This window comes from Nicotiana attenuata, chromosome 1 (genome assembly GCF_001879085.1).
Source record: "Nicotiana attenuata strain UT chromosome 1, NIATTr2, whole genome shotgun sequence".
NCBI lineage: Eukaryota > Viridiplantae > Streptophyta > Magnoliopsida > Solanales > Solanaceae > Nicotiana > Nicotiana attenuata.
The window spans coordinates 29,020,306-29,044,611 of record NC_031989.1 but is presented as its reverse complement, the minus strand read 5'-3'; the positions used below and the strand labels follow the sequence as shown (position 1 = coordinate 29,044,611).

The window sequence follows — 24,306 nt, the reverse complement described above, 5'->3', positions numbered from 1 at the left end:
TACCTTTCAGTTTCTGTTTTGCTTGTAGCAACACAAATGTCGCTAATGATAACATTTAGCGACGACTTTCAGGGTTTTTGTAGCAATATTGGTCGCCACAATAAGGCTGATTTCTTGTAGTGGTAGCAAGAGCTTTAAAATTTCAGTCCAAATGCCTACTAAGTACTTGGGCATCTGTGGTACAATTGTTGTGTACTTGATCAATAGGCTGCCATCTGTAGCCATCAAAGGAAAGAGTCCCTATGAAATTCTACACTCTAAATCTCCATCTCTGAACACTTGAGAGTAATAGGATGCTTATTTTATGCAACCACTCTACCTAAAGGTAATAAGTTTGTTGCAAGAGCTAGACCTGCAGTTCTTATGAGTTATTCTAAGAGACGGAAGGGCTATCTGTTGCTGGAATTGGATATCTTCAAGGAATTAGAATTTTCTTTTGCTGCAAATATGGACACAGATCAATCTTGGTTCCCTGACGTGCCTGATAATGTACAAGATTAGAAAGTGTAGGAAGTGCAGACACCTAACATAGAAACTCACACAAGTGCACGATACAGTTGATGATCTTGAGCTTGAAGAATCAGTCACTGAAGGTGTTGAGCGGGAACAGGCCACAACATCACAGGAAGAGATACCACAAGAAATGCCTCACAGGAGACTACCTTACAAGTAGCAGAAACAAAAGCACCACCAGCACATGTTAGAAGGTCTGCTAGGTAGTCCAAAGAGCCTAATTGGATGAAAAATTACATAGCACCAAGCAAAGCTTCCAGCAAATATCCTTTCGCAAACTACCTCTCCTTTAATAATGTCACTCCAACTTACTGCAGTTACTTGTCCAAATTTTCCACCTTGGTGGAACCACAGACTTTCAAGCAAGTAGCCAAAGATACTAGATGGATTCAAGCTATGCAACAAGAAATCAAAGCTCTAGAGGACAATAACACCTGTGAAGTTGTTGATCTACCTGCATAAAAGAACAATGTGGGCTCAAAAATGGGTATATAAGATCAAGTATCATGCCAATGTAGAAGTTAAAAGATTCGAGGCTAGGTTGGTTTCCAAGGGGTACAGTCAGCAAGAGGGTCTTGATTATCATGACACTTTCTCTCATGTGGCCAAGATGGTCATAGTAAGGTCTGTGACAACACTAGTAGTATTCAGAGGTTGGTCTTTATACCAAATGGACGTGTACAATGCTTTCTTGCAAGGTGATCTTTGTGAGGAAGTATACATGGAACTGCCTGAAGGTTTTAGAAGATAGGGGGAACAGAAGGTTTGCGGGTTACTTAAATCTCTATATGGGCTTAAGCAAGCCTCTAGGCAACTGAACATCAAGTTGATAGAGGCACTGCTTAAAGCAGGACTTACTCAGAGTAGTCATGACTATTCTTTGTTCACCTTGAAGAAGAGGGGTGGCATAGTGGTTATTTTGGTCTATGTAGATGATCTGCTCATTACAGGTCAATGCAGATTTGATCATTGAAGCCAAGCAGGTGCTTCTAAGGGAACTCAAATACTTCTTGGGAATTGAGGTTCTTAGGTCCAAAGCTAGTGTTATATAAAATCAAAGGAAATATGTACTTGAGCTAATCTCTAATATGTGCCTTGGTGGAGCCAAACCTGCAATCACCCCTGTGGAAACCAATCTGAGGTTGACCACAGTGGAGTATGACAAGGCCACTGGCATTATGAGAGATGTAGCATTACAAGATCCTACTCTGGACCAGAAGCTGGTTGGCAAGCTTATATATGTTACATTTACAAGGCCATATATCAGTTATGTTATCCAAACCTTGAGTCAATTCATGCAACATCCTAAGAGGTCACACTGGGAAGCTGCACTTCGAGTTGTGAGATATCTAAAGAATGCTCCAGGTCAAGGTGTGTGGGTGAAAGTTGGGGCTGTGACTGAGTTGAGTTGCTGGTGTGATTCATACTGGGCTGCATACCCAAATACATGCAGATCAGTCACAGGTTATGCAATCAAATTTGGAGAATCCTTGATACCATGGAAGTCTAAGAAGTAACAGATAGTGTCCAGAAGTTCTGCTGAAGCTGAGTATAGAAGCATGGCTTCAGCTGTAGCAGAAGTGACTTGGTTGCTAGGTCTGTTCAAAGAGCTGAGAGTTGCCATTCAAGTCCTTGTTACAGTCTTTAGTGACAGCAAATCTGCTATGCAAATAGCAGCCAATCCCATCTTCCATGAACGTACAAAACATATAGAAATTAACTGCCACTTCATTCGAGATAAGATCAAAGATGGTGTTGTCAAGATAGTCTATGTGAATACTCGAGACCAATTAGCTGATTTACTCACAAAACGGTTGTGTCAAGCTCAACACATATTTCTTCTAGGCAAGCTTGGTGTGCTAAATATTTTTCACCCTCCAGCTTGAGGGGGAGTATTATGACTTGTATTGTTAGTTTGTATTTGTGTTGTTAGTCTGTTAGTTAATAGTTGGTTAGCACTAATTAGTCAGGGTGATGTGGCAGCATCCTATTGGTTAAGTTAATTAGTTAGTCGGTTAGTGGGGTTCTGTATATAACTACCTGCACAGTACCTAATGAAATAGATGCTTTCATTTGTCTGAAAATGCTCTCTTCTTCTCCTCTCTAAAAGCTTCCTCTAGTGGAGGACTTGTCGAGCTTAAGGTGTCAAGTGCAGATTAGCACTGATTTTAGAAAATGGCAGGTCTTTCATGCATATTATATTAGTCCTCCAGTAATATATTTGCAGATGCTTGTATGGTCACTTATGACTCATTCATGGCCATATTTTAGTTTAATTTGTATAGTCCTAGTTTAAATCAAGTATTGAATGCCCTATATATCATGGGAAATTTTTGCTTTTGGTCCCTGGTTATCGACATACTCTTATTTTGATCTTTATCGTATCTGTATTTAACCTTCAATTAATTAGAATGTTGGAGTTTAAGTAAAACGAAAGTTGGAAAAAAAGTTTCACATGTCTTTTTCTTTCCTTATAAATGTTAATTTGTATGTCAAGTGAGTCCTAACAAGTTGTTGTTACTACTTGTTAGCACTGCTTCATTTCATCTTTTTTTTTTTTGCGGAGAATCTATCGAAAGTAGTCTATCTGCCTTTCTAGGGGTAGAGGTAAGGTCTGCATATACACTACCCTCCCTTGACCCCACTATTGAGAATGTTTACCCAAAAAATCGAGTAACAATTAAACTTGTAATGTGATTTTAAGGATACGTGATTTCACCTAATACTAATTGATTAACTTAAAGATAAATGATGTGAATTGACAAGAATATAAAACAAACCAATGGCTGGACAATTCCTTCGAGTTGATGAACCCTTGAGCTTAGTAAAGTAAGAACAATTGAAGAACAACAAGTTGATAAGCCAGAGAAAGAGAAATACTATATTGTTTTGATCTGTATGAATGTAAGGAGTTTACAAATGATGGGGACCCCTCTTTATATACTAGAGGAATCCTAATTGAGGTACAATTATAATTAGGGAAGTAAATCCCATGATTGAAACAAATAACCACCCTTGATTTGATCCATTCCGAGATTTCCACTGTGATATCCGACCGGTTACGGATATTTTGCCTTTCCGTTATTGTGTTCCGCCCGATGTTGATCACATCTGGTCTCGATCTCGATGGGTACCTTGATCTCTGAACTCAGTACCTTATCTTCGTGCTCAAGCCTGAGCTATTACGAGGCTGACCCTCGATGCAGTTCTCCGATCTCGAATTAATGGCAAAATCGTGCAAGCCCGATTTTACCCGTATATAGAAAGTCCCCTTGTTTTGTAGAGTGTAATGATAAGAAACGAACCGAGTCTTCGATTTCGATCAATTATGACGTTGCCCTCGTGACGTAAGCGGCGGAGGCGACTGAAGCATCGCGTCTGCACAGTTCCTAAGGCCATTAATTAGTGCTAGTTAGTGGTCGTCAACCCGTGTTTTCAAACCGTCATAGCAATATTATAAATAGATCCTCCTTATAATTTTCTCAAACTTTATTTTCAAAACTTTTCTTAATCTTCAAAGCTCTCTTCCTTCAAGTTCCTCAATTCTGCAAATTACTTACATCCCGTTTGCCGATCTTCTCCTAAAACAACAAACTTTATCTTCTTCTTTTCTCTAAACTCACATAGAAATGGCGAAAACATCTAAAACCATTCCAGAAAAGGACAAAGCCTCTTCATCGCGGCCGGAGGTAAAACGCAGGTGGAGCCACCCATCGAAGAGTGCGTTCTCGGGTAATGCGACCTTTCTTCTGATTTCAGAATTGAAAAAACCTCTTTGGTCCCTGGCCGATGTGAGCCCATATAGAGGTATATATGCTTGATAACCGAAGGCAATCTCGAGCAGGTGAAAAAGGACTGCCATTGGGAAAACACAGAGGTGGTGATTCCTACCCCCGGGGAGGATATTACCACTTACGTGGAAGGGTTTTTAAGTATTTACACTTACCCTTTCATGCTGGGTCCCGTCGATCCCATTATTATCGACTTCTGCCGCCAATACCGAATAACTCTTGGCCGGATACACCCCTCCTTTTGGCGCATTGTTATCTTGCTTCGATTCTTTGTGAGCAAGGTCGAGGGGATGCCATTTACCCTCGACCACCTCATGAGACTGTATAGCCTCCGTCTCTATCGGGGCGGATTAATAAGGCTCCATCGCCGAGCCACAAAGGTATTGTTCTCGAGCACAGACGAGGACAAGGATCGGGGATGGATGGGTCGGTTTGTCCGAGTGAGGACCTCCAATATAATCCCGGCCGAGAAAATGCCATTCCCCATGTAATGGAACATGAAGCGTAAGTAAACCTATCAACATCTTACGTCGATTGCTTTGTTACTTTAATCTTCCTTCACCCACACCTTTTCTCACCCATGTCTTTTCTTATGATGTAGCGGTTCCCTAGGTGCCCGGTGCAATCTCGAACCTCAAAAGTTGGGTTCGAAAGCTGGCTACGACTTCCATATACGTTGAGCGCTCGTGGCGCGACTTAGCGAGGGGCCGATGGGAGGCCAAGAATTATGGTAAGCTTATCCTATACGCTTTTGATGCTTTTTTCTGGAACGTTTCTTTTTATTTACACTTGATTCCCTTTTATGCAGGTCTTGGAGATATTGCTGAGATAAGGTCGTCCTACCTGGGGAAGAGGAAGCCCCAAAACCGGCTAAGGATAAGAAGAGGAGAAGGGTCTCGCCTTCGGATACCTCGAAGACCAAGAAAAATAAGGCTCGCAAGTCGAAGAATGACTTCGCCTCTCTGCCTGCTGGCGTAGCCCAAAAGCTACGAGATGAAGAAGAGGAGGGAGAAGAGGATGGAGCCTTCAAACTAGTGGCTCGAAAGAAGAGAGCCGAGGTCCCATAGGCCGCTGAGACGGCTACAATCGAAGACGTTCAGCCTCGGGCTGAGGAGGGCTTGGAAGATGCCCCAAGCGGAGTCCCCGAATCATCGGAGGCTGAAGATGTTTCCCACCATGAAGAACAATTGGCAAGTGTGCCTGTCCTTTGTAACGAACAATCGGCGGGTGTTCCTGAAGGGTACTGTTCTGAGGTCCTTCGGGAAGGAGAGAGCACTCCGAGTGTCGTTCTTGGGGCAATCAATATTGATGACTCGCCGCCCCTCCCTTCATTTTCTGCGGGGCAAATTCGGGAGGCCCGGGATATGGAGACTGCCGGTATGGGAACGACCCACGAAGGGGATACTTATTTCGTAGCTGCTTCACGGGGGTCAATGATATTTCTGACCTGGATGCATCGATCATTTTCGATGAAGCTCAGCGACTCCTGAACCAGGTAGATTTCAACTCCGGTTATTAGGTTTATGTTTGTTTTTATTTCCTATTGTCTGATTTCCTTTATTTCTCCATTGGTTGTGACGCTTCATCAGGAAGCATTTTCCAAATCCCAAGTTGAGCTGAACCGGTGTGAGGCTGATCTCAAAAGGCTTACGGAGGAGAGAGACGCCCTCAAACTCCTCTATGTGCAAAAAGAAGAGGAGATCAGGGACCTCCGAGATGAATTGGCAAGAGCTCATAAAGAGCAGACCGACCTCATCGAGCAGGAACGTAAAAGTTTGGGAGCTTGAAATATCAATTTGATATTGGCGACTAACACTTAGATCCTGCAGGTTCAGCAAAAGGCCGAAAAAATTGAGCAACTTCACGAGGAGGCAGAGATAAAAGAGGCAGAGACTTTGGGGTGGAAGAAGAATATGGACCGCCTTGCCTCGGAGAAGGATACGGCTCGTGCCCAGCTGTCTTCGGTTGAACGTCAACTTCAAAGCATGAAGGAGGAGAGCTTGGCCCGAGCCAAGAAAATTGGAGAGCTCGAGACTTGGTTGTCCGTTGAGCTTGCAAAAGCCACACCTGAGGCGGAAAAGTAAAGGCCGAGGCAGAGGCGGTCGTGGTCATCCACCGAGCCGATGCTAAAGACGCTAACACTCGAGCAAAGAAAATTTCCGATGCTGCTGAGGTTCGATTATCCACCATCGTCGATCATGCTAAGCGCCATTCTCGGAGAGAGACTCTCGAGGAGATTCATGCTCGTGGCTTTGACCTCACGGTTGATATCGAGAATTCGAAAGTGCTAGAAGCCGAAACCGAAGCTTTCCTCTCTGATGATGATGACTCCGGGAGTGCGAGCGAAGAAGACGAAGATGAAGCTCCTGGGGAAGATTAGGAACATAGAACTTGTTTCTTCTTTTTGGAATTTTGTGTAAGACCCTGAATGGTCTTTGTAAATACTCTCGTATATATGAAAGATCCCTTTTCTTTCTGATTTGTCTCCGATTTTTGTTTTGTGAAAACTTTTTCATGTTTTCGCCTTATGCTAATTTTGATATACTTTAGGTCTTGTGAGAAATTCGACTCACTTCGTTGCCTTGTGAAAGTTTTCATTTTCGTTTGTTTGTGAATAAGCAATTTGATCGGAGTCGGACTAATATAGTCTCTATCATCGAGTGAGTATTTGCTCGAAATCGGAGTAGAAAAAACCCTTAGGTTTCGTTTGAGCGAGGGCGGATCCTCGAACCCAAAAAATATAATGGCCCTTAGGCTCTTTGAATTGGGCCGATATGGCCTCAAAAGAGTGGCTTCTTCCCATTTCAGCTTAAAAAGATTAATCATATAAGAATTTATTATGCCTTAGCACGAGGTAACTCTGTATCCATTAGGGTTCTTGAGGTTCAGAGTTATCTTAGAATTTGTTATGCCTTAGCATAAGTTTGTTCGAGAGTTCGAACAATTTAGTACCCCTTAAGGTATTCGAGGGTTCATGTTATCGAAACCCTTGTTAATTTTGCCAAGGGTAGCCTTGTTTAACCGGTTTTGTGAAAATATTTGAAGGCCTGTTTGATTACGGAATTCGAGCATCTCCAAACCGTGTTATTTCGGCCGTAGCCTTTAACTTGAGATTTGCCTTTTGGGCATGTTTCTCAACAGTACTTCGAACTTGTTCGAAGTACCAGTCCCCGAGTGAGTTGGTTGTGGCCTGTAAAATCGAGAGTTGCTTTTACATGGTCTTATGATTTCTAAAGTTAATTGCTCGAGCTTTAGTTGCGATCGGCTCTTGAGCCGGTTTCCGTGACATGTCGTAAGTACGAAATTTTAAAGTAGAAATTCCACTAAGGCATGGAACATCTAATAAGGAAAAGGTACTTCTTTTAATAGATCATTCATGTGTACATGTTTTTTCATTAAAGCTCGGGCAATCTACATGGGCACGGTTTGTTTGACCCTTTACAAAATTTTCCTGTCGAGACCCTGTTGATACAAAGCATCTTCTTTGAAATATAACATTCGAGGGTGATGCCCCCCAGTATTCGAGGTTGATTTTAAAGAAGCCTCGTATACTCCTGAATTGTCCCCCAGGTAGCACATATAATTGTTGCCTCGTTAAAAAGCTCGCTGGAAAAATCCATTCGGGATAAAAACCGATCTAAGGGAAAAAGAGTGCAGCGCATGCTTTAAAACCTAAGGTCTTCGTGTTGAAGAGCTTCTTGTCGTTTTGATCAAACACCTGTAATAAGTTAGTATCAAATACAAAGGAAAAGGGAGAAAGTCATACCTTAGCAATAAATATCGTTTGAGAAGTGATATGTTCCAATTGTTCGCCATCCATTGTGCCAAGTTTGTAAGATCCCTTTCCGACGACACCGAGGACCTGATATGGCCCTTCCCAATTTGGGCCGAGTTTTCCCTTCGTTTAAGTCTCGAGTATTGAGGGTGACTTTCCTCAGAACTAAGTCCCCGATTTTGAGGTGTCGAAGATTGGCTCTCCGATTATAATATTTTTCGATTCGCTGTTTCTAGGCGGCCATTCGAACGAGGGCGGCTTCCCGTTTTTCGTCTACCAATTCGAGGCTTGTGCTCATAGCTTCGTGATTTGATTCTTCCGTTGTGTATCGAAACCTGACGCTTGGTTCCCCGACTTCGACCGGGATCAAAGCTTTGGCGCCATATACATAAGGAGAATGGCGTTGCCCCCGTACTAGATTTTGACGTCGTTCGATACGCCCAAAGGACTTCGGGCGAAACTTCTCTCCGTTTTCCCTTAGCGTCGTTCAACCTTTTCTTTAGGTTTTGAATGATGGTCCTGTTTATTGATTCGGCCTGTCCGTTCCCACTAAGGTTATACGGCGTCGATAATATCCTTTTTATTTTGTGATCTTCGAGGAACTTCGGTATTTTACTGTCGATAAATTATTTCCCATTGTCACATGCTATCTCGGCTGGTATTCCGAATCGGCGTATGATGTGATCCCAGATGAAGTTTATAACTTCCTTTTCTCTGACTTTCTCGAAAGCTTGTGCTTTAACCCACTTAGAGAAATAGTCAGTCATAAATAAAATGAATCTAGCTTTACCTGGGGCCGATGGCAAAGGACCGACGATATCCATTTCCCATTTCATAAACGGCCATGGGGTAGGACTGAATGAAGCTGCTCCTCGGGCCGATGAATCATCGGTGCATGCCTTTGGCATTTGTCGCATTTTCGAACAAACTCCTTGGTATCTTATTCCATACAGTCCCAATAATATCCTGCTCTGATGACTTTGTGAACCAGTGATTCGGCACCTGATTAGTTCCCGCAAGTGCCCTCGTGAATTTCTTTAGGACTTAGTCGGTGTCTCTCGGACCTAAGCATATTGCCAACGGCCCATCGAACATCCTTCTGTATAATGTTCCATCTTCGGCCAATGTAAATCGTGCAGCTTTCGTTCGAAGAGTCCTCGATTCCTTAGAGTCCGAGGGAAGTTACCCGTTCTTCAGATAATCGATATATTTGTTCCTCTAATCCCAAGTTAGGCTTGTGGAGTTTATTTCGGTGTGGCCTTCTTTGACCACCGATTTTGAAAGCTGTACGACAGTCCCCGAGCTAATTTCATCATCTTCGACCGATGACCCTAAGTTTGCAAGGGCGTCAGCCTCACCATTCTGTTCTCGAGGTACATGCTGGAGGGTCCATTCTTTGAACCGGTGTACCTTTGACCTGGTTAACCAGAAGCTGGGAATCACACTTGGCCTCGATGATCTCAGCTCCCAAACTTTTAGACAGCTCGAGACCTGCAATCATAGCCTCATACTCGGCCTCATTGTTAGTCAACTTAGGGGTTTTGATAGATTGTCTAATCGTATTGCCTGTGGGTGGCTTCAAAATGATGCCTAGCCCGGACCCCTTCACATTCGAAGCACCGTCTGTGAAAAGGGTCCACGCCCTCGAGGATGTGCCCCATTTTAGCAATAGCTCTTTTTCGACCTCGGGCACGAGGGCTGGTGTGAAGTCGGCCACGAAGTCTGCTAAGATTTGAGACTTGATGGCCGTTCGGGGTTGATACTCGATATTGTACCCGCTGATTTCGAAGGCCCATTTGGCCAGTCGGCCCGAGAGCTCGGGCTTGTGCAAAATGTTGCGGAGGGGATAAGTGGTTACAACACAAATTGGGTGACATTAAAAATATGGTTTTAATTTCCTGGAGGCGCTTATTAGAGAAAGCGCTAATTTTTCTAAGTGTGGGTATCGGGACTCTGCTTCACCTAAAGTTCGGTTAACATAGTAAATAGGAAATTTCATACCTTGTTCTTCTCGAACTAAGACACTACTTACCGCGACCTCCGAGATGCCAAATATAAGTAGAGTTGTTCGTCCACTTTCGGAGTATGAAGCAATGGCGGGCTTGAAAGGTATCGCTTTAACTCTTCCAATGCCTGTTGGCATTCCGGGGTCCAAGTAAAGTTGTTCTTCTTTTTTAGAAGTGAGAAGAACCTGTGGCATCGATCAGAAGATCTCGAGATGAACTGGCCTAAAGCAGCTATCTGTCCTATTAGCCTTTGTACGGCCTTAACGCTGTCCACGACTGTGATATCGTTGATTGCTTTGATTTTATCGGGGTTGATCTCTATTCCTCGATTTGATACCATAAAGACGAGGAACTTGCCTGAACCGACCCCGAATGCACATTTCTCGGGGTTAAGCTTCATGTTGTACTGTCTTAATATGTCGAAAGTTTCCTGCAAATGTGTCAAATGGTCCTCTGCGCATAGGGACTTAACTAGCATGTCATCAATATAAACCTCCATTGATTTACCTATTTGTTCTTCGAACATATGGTTCACTAGGCATTGATAAGTAGCACCAGCATTTTTTAGTCCAAACGGCATTACATAATAGCAATCAGTACCGTTCTTAGTGATAAACGAGGTATTTTCCTGATCCTTCAGGTTTATTTGTATTTGTTTGTACCCGAAGTAGGCATCAAGAAAGTTCAGGATCTTGTGGTCGGCCGTGGCATCGATCATGCGATCGATATTCGGCAGTGGAAAAGAATCCTTTGGCCATGCTTTGTTTAAGTCTTTGTAATCTACACACATTCTAAGTTTATTCCCCTTCTTGGGAACTACAACTATGTTTGCTAACCACTCGGGATATTTTACTTCCTGGATAGACCCTATTTTGAGAAGTTTGGTTACCTCGTCCTTGATGAATGCATGATTTACCCCAGGCTATGGCTTTCTAAGGAATGGGCTTCAGATCCGCACTTTGAGGAAAAGGCTTCTACACGAACTTGTTCGAATCCAAACCCTTTAGGATCAGGGGTGCCCCCGGTATTTGGTCAACTCGTGAGTTTTATGTTTCTACCTTTTTATCATTAGCCTCGATCTTCTTTTCTCCTGATTCAATCCGCTTACTGAGCTCCTTGAGCATCTTCATGATGGCGGGATCAGTTCTCGATCCACTATCGTCCAATTTCTCCTGTACAAGTTCGTCCCTATGTACAACTTCCTGTGACGTATCGAGTTCGATTCTGCTTGGTGCTCGATTCTGATTTTGGAGTTGCATTATCGCAGCCTGCAGGGTTTGCTACATTCAAATATCATTCGAAGGCTAACCCCGCCTTCTTCACCACTCTATGTATTCTGATCGGCTTCCCGGGCGTCTCTGCGGATGTTGATTTTAGGATCAGCACCTAAATTTCCATGAATCACAACACGTGAATTGACATCGATTGGATCTACGGCCTGTGGTCCATTTACGGCCTGTGGTTTATTGGGATTGATTGGAGGTACTCCGTTTCCCGGGGCGACTATGTGCTCGTTCTCGCCATGAAGACTAAGGTCGATATCAGTGTGAGTGGGAACTGCTTGAGAGTTTAACATGTTGATTCCTGAAATCAAAAATATTTACGAGAACAAGTGTAAAAGCAACGTGTATTATGAAGCTTAATATTAAGCAATCACTATTATCCTCAGCCCGACGGTGGGCGCGAAACTGTTTACCCTAATAATCGAGTAGTAATTAAACTTGTAGTGTGGTTTTAAGGATACGTGATTTCACCTAATACTAATTGATTAACTTAAAGATAAATGATAGGAATTGACGAGAATATAAAACAAACCAATGCCTGGACAATGCCCTCGAGTTGATGAACCCTTGAGCTTAGTAAAGTAAGAACAATTGAAGAACAGCAAGTTGATAAGCCAGAGAAAGAGAAATACTATACTGCTTTGATCTGTATGAATGTAAGGAGTTTACAAATGATGGGGACCAATCTTTATATACTAGAGGAATCCTAATTGAGGTACAATTCTAATTACGGAAGTAAATCCCATAATTGATACAAATAACCGCCCTTGATTTGATTCGTTCCGAGATTTTTGCCGTGATCTCCGACCGGTTAAGGATATTTCGCCTTTCCGTTATTGCGTTCCGCACGAAGTTGATCACATTCGGTCTCGATCTTGATGGGTACCTCGATCTCCGAACTTAGTACCTTGTCTTCGTGCTCAGGCCCGGGCTATTGTGAGGCTGACCCTCGATGCAGTTCTCCGATCTCGAAATAATGGCAAAATCGGGTAAGACCGATTCTACCCGTATACAAAGAATTTATTGGTTTTGTTGTTGTTGTTGTTTAGTCCTAACAACTCATATCATTAAAGATAAAATATAAATGATAAGATTAAATAATTTTCAAATATAAAAGTATAATAATCTTTTTGAAACAAACGAATTAAAAATAAAAGTGTGCCACATAATTAGTGAAAGGAGTGATTATTAAGACCATGATATCCTAACATGCTACTTTAAAGTGTTTCTGTTCATGCATGGAACAATACCAAAAGAGGATAAAAATACCATCTTGAAGGTCGGGGTTCCCGAGGGGACCAAGGGTCAGTCATAAATATTTGGTTTTAAAAAATTAAAACATGCATGTTAGAAAGAAAGAAAAAATACCATCATGTACATAAAATTTGGCCTAAAATTTGTGTCCCCTTAAGAAGCTAATTAAAGTGTGGCTTAACTTGATGTTCACGAGTAAAATTCGTCACTTCTATCTAATGAGACACAATGCCCAGTGAAAGTAAGTCCCTCAATTATTACCCTTTTGTTAGAAGAGATTCATCTCCAAATTCAATAGTGTTAGAGAAAATATACGAAAGTTGACAAAATTGCTTTGACCATGAAATAAGTATCATTTAAAATTAAACTAGAGGAACACATTGTACTTTTGAAATTTAATACTACTGTTTGACAAAATATTAGTGAAACAGGATGACTAGTGATCTGTTGGGCCGTTGAACCTGTGTAATCCCCAGGTCAATTAACGAGGAAGAGTAGTCATCACTTATAAATACACGAAAATGACGATTTTTTTGGACCAAGTAAAAATAAGCTGGATTGGGGGGAGGCTTGAAAAGTCAAACAAGGCCGGAAAAGGAACAGTCAAATGTCCAGCATGCGAAGCTTCTTTTTTTTTTTTTTTTCCCTGTAGGGACCAAGAATGAGAAACATTGTAAATTATTTGACATACAATGTTACTCCTAGTAATAGACGAATTCAAAATTTTAATTTTATCGTTTAGCCGTCAGGTTCTAATCACTGAATTAATCAATTTATTTTTAGCAGTTTAAATGGGTTTTACGCAGATAACTTTAGGTCTAGACTAAAAGTTATGAGTTCTAATAAACTTGCGTCTATCTATCTATCTATCTATTTATCTATATAAAATTTTAATTTTTATCGTTTAGCCGTCAGGTTCTAATCACTGAATTAATCACTTTATTTTTAGCAGTTTCAATGGGTTTTATATCTATAAAAACTAATTATTCCTTCAAAGAGATTCTTCCATGTAGGATAAAATGGTAAAGTTTAGCACTACCTAATATAGACGCTACATCGAATTCAACTAAGAGTGTTGAAACTTTGTAATGGGATAAGAATGCTTCTCCCGATCGAACTAGAGTCCAGTGTCTAAAGCCAATGAAGTTCGAAGCTTTCAATTATTTGATATATTGTGTCTTACGTATATATTATTGAAGTTCTAAAGTCATATCAATTTCACATTAACAATAATACTTTGAACAACTTAAACTCGACTAGACTATTACATCTTACATAAAAGGGTTATGTAATTTATTCATTACATGAGTTTTTTTCCATACATACTATTCTTCCCCAGGGAAAAAAGTATTATTTTGTTAAGCTAATAGCAAAAAACATACTTTTGTTGCATCCCGCAGTATTACGTCGATGCTGCTACACCCCATAGTATTACGTTGATGCTACGCTCCGTAGTATTGTACGTTGGATTTGTCGTAAGATAATTGACATAAGTTCAAGTACAAGATTATTTTTGAGGTTATAAGTATTATGATACTTCACACAAGTTATAAGTAAAGTCGTGAAGGTAAGACGGTAAACGAATCGAAGAAAATAAATGTATATCATCAGCAATGCTTAGCAAGTGTGGAGAAATACATATTTTGCCTCTTCTCAACATAGTTTAGAAAAAGGTCCCCTTGAGAAATATGGGCTACAACGTGTGGAGGTAAAGATATGTCCTTGCATGGAAGCAAAATGCGAAGAACGACATAGAGGTTATGCCTACGTAGGTTTCCTCCGGATGATAGCAAATCGGAGATTTCTTCGAAGCGAAGTAACATAGAAGAAGAGTGTAATCTTTCTCAAAGACAATATACGAGTTTTGCGCACCACCTCGATCTCGTTGTTCCGTCTTGGCGCGTTGGTTAATCCGAGCTTTCTTCGATGTGAAGTAAGGAGGAATAAGAGTATTTCTTGAAAAACAAGGTAAGATTTCTCCTCTCCTTGGTATATTTAAATTCTTCTAGGTCATAGATAAATTGTAGGATGAGAATTATGGGATTAATAGCAGAAAATCGTATTTTGACGTTGATGTGGTTGTATCAGCTATTCGGTAGTTTTCTAAGTTTTGTCGTGGCTGGAAATCATTGGAGTTGTGAATTATTTTCTTTTTATGGTATAAGTCTGGAATCATTGATGAATGACTTCCTTATCAAGTTAATGATATTGTTAAGTTAAATTAAGAAGTCTATAAAGGGTCATATGGGGTATACGGGTTTCAATCGGAGCTTGCCGCTCGTCGTGAAGTAGTTGTGACTTGTTGTTATTATATGGTGTCTTGTTATTAATAATTATGTATTTCTAGATTGCTCTAGTCATTGTTGTTGGTATATGGTATTGGAGGAGGCTCTTGTTACAGGGGAGATGTTGCCAAAATTTACATAAACGACCTACTAGTTTAAGTTGCGGACTTAGCCTTTACTCAACACTGATTTTGAATCTCCTTATGCTATGGTAGATTGAGTTGAGTTGTTTGAAAAATTTCTTGGAAGGTATTAAGGACTCAATGGTACATATGACACAAACAAAACGAGCAAACGTGGAACTTTCACAAATGACTCTATTCTTAGAAGTACTAGGGGTGCCTATGTTCTTGATTCCCCATGCGTCCTATTATTATATCGTCTGTTCATGGGTCTCAGAAAATACGTAAGTTGATAAAGTTTATTTCATGATATTAATCGAAGGCATAATGATCTTATGACATTCCGAGAGATCTTATTGACTTACTTCATTATGCATTGCATTCATTTATACATGTGCATCGACCCATGACCATATGGTGTTATATACACGTATATTATATGTATAAGGGGTATAGGGAAAGGTTATGGCGTTATATACACACCACCACCTTATCAGCTGGTATACATTGATGCTTTCACCCACAGTGGCTGAGATGATATAATGGAATGCCCTCAGAGGCTTCATGATGTTATGTACGCATACAATGATATGATATTTATACACATTTGCATGACATTATAAATGTTTCACAATTCACAGAGCTATTCAGACATACAAGTTGAGTCTTTTACTCCATGTTTCTTTCATTCCTTACATACTCGGTACTTTATTTGTACTGACGTCCCTTTTGCCAAGGGACATTGTGTTTCATACCCGCAGGTCCTGATAGACAGGTTGCTAGTCCTCCAAGTAGGCTATCAGCTCAGTGGAAGGTGTTGGTGCACTCCATTTGCTCCGGAGTTTTCTATTTGGTCAGTACGATTTGGACATGTATTGATTGGTATGTCGGGGCTCTGTCCCGACCTTTATGACATTTATGTACTCTTAGAGGCTTGTAGGCAGATGTCAAGTATATGGATACTTGTATGTCCTTGTCGGTCTATATTTTGAGTATACAAATGATCATGTCGGCCATATAGGCCCGTATGTCACATGTATAAGTTTCTATATCATGCTGGGTCGTCCTATGTCTAGTATTTCCTTATGCTTTATTATGGTTATCTCATGACGGCCCTTCTAGCCCATTTACCCATGATGGTATGATAAGAAAGATATGTTACGTTGGTACTCGGTTTAGTATGGCATCGGGTGCCCGTCGCGGCCCTGCGGTTTGGGTCGTGATAAAAGTGGTATTAGAGCAATTCTGTCCTAGGGAGTCTACAAGCCGTGTCTAGTAGAGTCTTGTTTATGGGTGTGTTGTGCACCACACTTATAAGTAGGACGCTACAGAGCATTTAGGACTGTCACTCTTTCCTCTTACTCTAGATTGTGTGGTAGATCTCAGTTGTAAGAATTCAAACTCCTAAATTCTATTGTATTCGTAATACAATGATACATACATCCAGAAAGACAGTTGGTAAGACATTGAATGTGGTTGTGGAAGAGATAAGTTAGAGGAACTCAATTTTGCATCATGCTTATAATGAGTAAATGTGATTTCTTCAGCAGATCATGTGTGTACTAAGATGTGTAAGCTTCTTGATAAGGAGCCCTAAGGAAAAAATATCTATCCACTCCTTTGGTAAAAAGAAATGATAGAATCAAAAGGTAGATACAAGTTTCAGCAAGTAAAAGAAGAAAGATGAAGAAGGGTACGAGGTACCTAGTTAATGAAGATTATCAATATTTACAACTCAGGCAAAGAAATATAAGCATTTTAAGTTACCTTCAACAGTAACAGAGGTAAATGCAATTGGCCACACCCATCTTAGTTATTCCCTATGGGAGCTAACAGATATTGTTAGAGTAACCCAAAATGGTGAATGATTATTAACATTAGCTGACATTTCCGAAGGATATTGCAAACGTGGTAATAATTCTCCTTGTGAGACACCTCGATGGTGCACTCTAGAATAGTACATTTAGATATGAAATACTAGAATGCCCAAAAAAAATTAGAAGATTGGCACTGAAATCCTAAAGGGAATAAATATTTACCTTGGTATGGCTCCTACCCCTAGCAAAGATAGAATGCTAGGCGACCCAAAGAGCCAGTGAATAGAGCAAGGGGAGCTAAAAGCGAAAGAATATTTTGTTGAAGTTTTCAGAATAAAGTGATAGACAGAAATATTAGTAGGTGAATAAGAATAGAGTAAATGAAGCATTATGAATAAGATGTGATAAATAGGTGATAATGGTAAACCAAAATATGACAGGATGATGGAGTCTACAGTCAAGTGAAGGGAAAGACAAGAGGAGACATTCCTTGAAACAATAAAAGAGTATAAGCCATAAAGTCATATCTTCATTTCAAGAAATAAGTTGGTGACTCCAACGTGATTACCAGAAGGAAAAGTTAGACCCCGGAGTAATAGAAATCAGTATAGGCTGAAGAACAAGATAAACTGAACATGAATTAGGGACCGAATGATTTGATAATATTCGGCATCATGAGAATTTCAAAGATCGCATTCCGACAATAATAGAATGGACAATAGAAGAATAACCTTTAAAGGTCATTCAGGATGAGGCTTCCCTAAAGCGAGCACTGTGAGCTGTAAGTTTAAGGGACTAAGTATGTCAGTTACACTAGGTGTCACTCTCGTGCGTAAGTGATTCAAATATTCTTGGTACAGAAATGTTACCGCAAGGCAAGTAAGATGTCAGTGAAGATGTGGAAACAAAAACGTCAAATATGAAGAGGTAACTATGGAATAGTAAATGATGAATGCGGAGCAATGAGATTGTAATTATTCAGATCCTACAGATATGATACAACTCCAGAACATTAGCAAACATGACTTTAGGGAGAGGCAATAAGGGTTCCGCACCAGATGAAATTGATAAATTAGTGGGAATGAACACTTGATACATAAGGAGCTAGTACGAGAAGTAAGTTAAGACAAAGGACATAACCCAAAAGGGGTTACGCAGAATATAGATATGAGAATGGACCAACGAGTAGTCTGTAGTTGATTTAGAAAGAGCCTAGTTCTGGCTAGACAAGAGGTCATAGATAAATCAACAGATCATGCAAGATAAACGTAGTTAACCCCGACATTGGAAATTCAGTCTCGCAGATACAAGATTGCAATCGTTGAAAATTTTTCAGATAGGGGTTGGGTAGTTAAATGTACCGTTTAAGTTTTACGAAAATAAGAGAGAGTGCTACTAAGGAGACAATCAAAATTTTAGTTCAGAAGTAACCCTACTAGTACAAGGGTACAGAGGTATGTAACTAAGGATATTTATAGGTGAGTAAGAACATCAAAAATTCATTCGGGTATACAATATAACAAGCTCACAACTTTACAAGAGCCAGAAGGTCTCCCCAAGTACTACAATGAAAGACTAGCTGAGAAAATAAGAATGAAGACTTCAGCCTAAGCATAGTAACTTGAAGAAGAAATGGGCATGTAAAAACTGTCTCACCACAATATTGTATGCACTCCATAAGAAAGTGGCACCTATCGTGGCTAATGAATGGGAAGTGAAAAAAATTCCAAAAGTGATATTTGAGATCATATGAGTTACAGGAAATTCTAATATTCATGGGCACTAAGATAAGCCAATTATTCATACGGCAGGTGGCAAGATAACCAGGAAACGTAATTGCTATGTTTAAAGACAACTGAGAAAGCGCGAAAGGCAATCTATGGTGCTAGCCAGTTAAAGGAAGGTTGCGAGCAGTATAAACAGATATGTGTAGGTCGCAAGCTACAGTATCACAGAGCGACAAGGTTTTAGGTAGATAGGAGTAAGGATAAGAAAAGGTGAGTGAGAAGGTGATCAGAATAGGTAAGGCCCCGGGAATAAGCCCATCAAAACAAGAGAGCTAATGGTTTCCATAAGTTATGGAAGGTTCAGTATAGCTTGAATTAACTCGGAGGTGTCTAAGACTAGGAGCATTTAGAAGAGATGGAATGCTGCCCTAGTAGTAGAATAAGGGTGTAATTGTGATAGATAAGCGGATGACGTTTAGGCCTTTGATTGGGTAATGATTTAACCAGAAAGGGATTTCATGAATTGCACGGGAATAGAATACCCCCCCCCCCACACACATAAGATGAATCACGTTGGGATGCTATGAAATACGGTTATTGAAGTATAGTATCATCCCTAGGTGGATCAGGAAAATCACTTTAGATTTTCCCCGATTAGACGTGAGCCCTAGCGATAATGTATTACGTAAGAGGTCTCAAGTTATCAGTGGTAGATATAGATCAACCTTAAGGTGAATCAACAATATATGGATAAAAATTCCAAAGTTTGAGAGGAAGTTATGATGTCATTCTTTAGATAAATAGTGATAAGGAAGCACTAAAGGACTTAGATTCATACATATTGGATAAGCAGCGAGAGAGTAACCTGGAGCTGTGTAGCAGACCCCAGTCATAATAAATAGAAGTAAGAGTTATGGTATAGTATGACCTACCTAGATGCAATAAAACCATAAGAATAGATAATCCAGTCTATGAAACAAAATATAGAAATAGTCGTAAGTTCGAGAAAGTACCAAGCGAAGACTTCAGTACACCTATAGATTCCCAGAGGAACAGCTTTTCATAGTTCTGTATATGTTCACAAAAGTGAGGCCTAGAGATTGGCTAAAAGCTGGAGGAAAAAGGGGAGAGAAGAGTCGCATAGGTGCACTTACAAGGTCAAAGTCGTACAGGATACATGACAGAAGGTAGGAACAGTTACAAGATTGGAAGAATTCCGACCACAGGTCGTGGAGTGAGAAAGAGGCCTAAAGGGGGGGGGGGGGGGGGGAATGCCCTGGCCTTTTGGATTTATTCACAGAATAGTTGCCTAGATGGCAAGGATGGTGTTAAAACTATTCGTAAGAGCTATCCAGTTATGAGACCGATAAATGCAACAGTCAACATTCGAGGACGAATGTTCCAAAGGGGGGAATGATGTTATACCCCCACAGTATTACATCGATGTTACACCCTGTAGTATTACGTCGATGTTACACTCTGCAGTATTACATCGATGCTACACTCCGTAGTATTGAACGTTGGATTTGTCGTAAGATAATTGACATAAGTTCAAGAATAAGATTATTTTTGAGGTTATAAGTTTTATGATATTTCAAACAAATTATAAGTAAAGTCGTGAAGGTAAGAGGGTAAACAAATCAAAGAATATAAGTTTCGTCAAAGTTTGACATTTTGAATAAAAAAATGATCCGAGTTGTAATACCCCGTATTTATGGACTAGTGTTATACCACATGACCATGATAGTAAGGTATATGAAGTGTAATGATCCGACCGGTCATTTTGCTTTGTCGATCCCCATTCCCCTAAATAAGACTCCCCGTATGTGCTTTTACTGTTTTATGACTTGCGAGGATGGTTAGTCCGGGTTTGGAAGGGTTCGGGTTGAAATCAGAACACTTAGTTCCTTAATATTGGCTTAAAATGGTTAAGTTTGACTTGAGTCAACATTTTATGTAAACGACCTCGTAACCCAGATTTGACGATTCCAATAGGTTTGTATGATGATTTTGGACTTGGGCGTATGTTCGTATCGGGTTTTGGATGATCCAGGAGCGTTTCGGCGCTTAATATTAAAAGTTGGCGCATTGAAGGTTTTCAAGTTCTTTAAATTTTTTTTGGAGTAGGATTTGGTGTTATCGAGGTCCGATTGGTATTTCGAGCCTATAATAGTTTCGTACGTTGATTTGTGACTTGCACGCAAAATTTGGCATCATTCCGAGTTGATTTGACAGGAATCGAACGCGGGGAAGTGTTTCTAGAAGTTTTTGAAGTTTCATAGTTTGATTAATGCGTTTTGGCATCGGATTCGTATTTCTAGATGTTATATTGGTGTTTTGATCGCGCAAGCAGGTCCGTATTATGTTGTTAGATATGTGAGTGTTATAGGATGGGGTCCCGGGGGCCCTAGATGCAAAGCGGATTGGAATCGAACTCGGAAAACTTGCATGAGGGAGTAATGGTGCACCAATTCTGGTGCGTCCGCACCTGCGCGATTTTGGTCGCAGGTGCGAGCTCGCAGAAGCGAGCATGTGATCGCAAGAGCGGTCTGGGGTGAGTGGCCAATGGTCTGCAGAAGCAGAGAAGTTCCGCAGACGTGGGCTCGCTTCTGCGATGATGGGGCCGCAGGTGTGATGCAAGGCCAACTAGGCGTCGGTCGCAGGTGCGACAGGCCTTCCACAGAAGCGAAAGACCGTCTGTAGAAGCAAAGGGAGGAAGCCTGGGCTAGGATCGCACCTGCGATGGATTATCCGCAGGTGCAACGTTGCAGGCGCGCCCCAGGATCCGCTAAAGCGAAAATTGCTAGGGCAGTGAGGTTCATTTAATGTCGGGACTTAGGCTATTTTGATTCATTTCATTCATTTCTTGAATGATTTTAGAGCTTTTTGAAGAGGGGTTTTCACCTAGCACTTTGAGGTAAGTAATTTCTATACAAGAAGAGTTTAACACATGCATTTTGGGTAGATTCTTAACACATAAATTGTAGAAATTGTGGGTTTAGTTGAAAAACCTAGGTTTTGATACAAATGGGATTTAACCACGAAAATAATTATGGAATTGGGTGAAAATTATATATTTGAGTTTGTGAGGTTATGGGTAACATTTATCTTCGAGAATTTCCAGAATCCGGGCACGTAGGCCCGGGGGTGAATTTTAGAAATCTTCCAATTTGAGTTGGGTAATTACTCTAATAGTTAAATTATAAACTTATGAGTGTATAATGATTAATTTATATAATATTTGGCTAGTTTCGGGTTGTTTTGCACCAAGTTGAGTATTTAGACCGGATTTGTGGATTGGAAGTGAGCTTGAGAACGAGGTAAGTCTCTTGTCTAACCTTGTATAAGGGAACTCATCCCCTTAGGTGTATCTTGTTGTGTACTATTTGTGTGGGGAGATACATACGCACTAGGTGATGAGAGTCCGTGCGTAGCTATATTCCATGAGATGTCCGGTAGTCTTAGATCCACATCATGATTTATTTGTATTGTTATGTTTACTACGCATACTAATTGTCTTAAATAGAGCTGAGACTAGGGATCTTAAAGTTGAAAATTTTCAATTTAGATTTCTTATTTTTTGGAAGAATTGAGGAATACATAATAACTCTTAGAATCTATGTCCTCTCGCGTCGCAAGTACTTCGGCGAGCGAGGTAAACTTCTCTACTCTCATGGAAGCGGGCCGTTTGCCTCAGCAGTATAATAGATGCATCTATGGTTCATGTCGTTTGACCCTCGGCAGTGCACACAGTATTTTGGATCAGGCCATATAACCTCGGCATAAATCGTGCGTGATAATACTCGGAGCCCGATTACACTTGATATTAATTTATGGCTTGAGAGGTTATAATTTATTTAATGACCAAAATTGATGTGGATATTTTGGAATTTACTATCAGTTAAAGAATCATTTATTCACTGCTTATTATTGTTTTATTATTATTATTCACATATTCCATGCCTATTTAGAAATTCTATATTTTTATTATTGGCCCATTGTAAGTGTCGATGTTGATCCCTCGTCACTACTTCTTCGAGGTTAGACTGGATACTTACTGGGTACATGTTGTTTATGTACTCACACTACACTTTTGCACTAATCGTGCAGGGTTAGAGGCAGGTGTATCTGGTGTTCATTCAGGCACGCACTCGCGCTATCCTGAGGCATAGTGATGAGCTGCTCTTTGAGTCCGTTCTGCAGCACCTGCAGTCTCTCTCTCTTTTGTATTTACCTTCCGTCTATCTCATTTCAGACAGTGCGGGGATCTTGGCCGCATGAAGAGGTTTTGTCCCAGACTTCGAGGCAAGGCAGTACAGCAGGGTCATCAGCCTATGGTTACCGCACTAGCTACCACACTAGCCGCCCGGCCACCCAGAGTTGCAGGACAGATGGGTAGGGTCGTCCTAGAGGTGGAGGCCAGTTAGGTAGTGCTCCAACCAGGTTCTATTCCTTTTTAGCCAGACCAGATGCAATAGCCTTAGATGTCGTGATCACGAGTATTATTTCTGTCTGTGGTAGGGGTGCTTTGGTATTATTTGATCCAGGGACTACATATTCATATGTTTCATCTCTGTTTACTCATTTTCTAGGTGTTCCTCGTGAGTCCTTAGGTACTCCTATTTATGTGTCCAAGCCAGTGGGCGATTCTGTTGTTGTGGATCGGATCTATCGGTCCTGTATCGTGACTTTCTGTGGTTATGAGACTAGAGCAGATCTTATGTTGCCGATATGACCAACTTTGAAATCATCCTGGGCATGTGCTGATTTTCTCCATATCATGCCGTCCTTGATTGCCATGCCAAGACTGTTACCTTGGCAATGCTAGAGTTGCCTAGATTGGAGTAGAAGGGTTCATTTGTCAGTGCATCTAGTCGGGTTATTTCTTTTATGAAGGCTCAACACATGGTCGAGAAGGGTTATTTGGCTTATCTAGCTTATGTTCAGGATACAGTTATAGAGACTCCGGCGATTGATTCAGTGCCCATGGTTCGGGAGTTCTCCAATGTGTTTCCTTCTGATCTACCAGGCATGCTACCAGATCGTGATATCGATTTCTATATTGATTTGGATCTAGTTACCAAGCCTATCTATATTCCACTGTACCGCATGACTCCTAAAGAGTTGAAGGAATTTAAAGATTAGCTTGAGGAGTTGCTAGCAAAGGGGTTTGTCAGACCGAGTGTGTCGCCTTGGGGTGCACCAGTATTTGTTCGTGAAGAAGAAGTATGGGACTATGCGGATGTGCATTGATTACCGCCAATTGAACAAAGTTACCGTTAAGAACAAGTACCCGTTGCCGCATATTGATGATTTGTTTGACCAATTGCAGAGTGTCGGGGTGTTCTCTAAGATCGACTTGATATCGGGGTATCATCAGTTTAAGATTCGTGATTTGGATGTTCCAAAGACGGCTTTCCGGACTACATATGGTCACTATGAGTTCCTAGTGATGTCTTTCGTCTTGACTAATGCCCCAGTGGCATTTATGGATTTGATGAATCGGGTGTTCAGGCCATATATTGACCCATTTGTCATTGTCTTCATTGATGACATATTGATCTACTCACGTAGCATGGAGGAGCACGAGGAGCATTTGAGAGTGGTGCTTCAGACCTTGTGGGAACGGAAGTTATATGCTAAGTTCTCTAAGTGTGAGTTCTGATTAGATTATGTGGCATTCTTGGGGCATGTTGTATCAGGTGAGGGTATTAAGGTAGATCCCAGGAAGAT

At 40.9% G+C, this 24,306-nt stretch overlaps 1 protein-coding gene across 1 annotated transcript; it reads left to right on the top strand.

Annotated features, from left to right (window-relative positions):
• Positions 1,602–2,030, top strand: LOC109234364 (uncharacterized mitochondrial protein AtMg00240-like). Its single transcript, XM_019400335.1, has one exon. The coding sequence runs from the start codon at positions 1,602–1,604 to the stop codon at positions 2,028–2,030; it is 429 nt and encodes a 142-aa protein (XP_019255880.1).

What these genes read in the sequence shown, in the direction of transcription:
- LOC109234364 (XM_019400335.1), top strand. Translation starts at nt 1,602, where the DNA reads ATGTGCCTTGGTGGAGCCAAACCTGCAATCACCCCTGTGGAAACCAAT.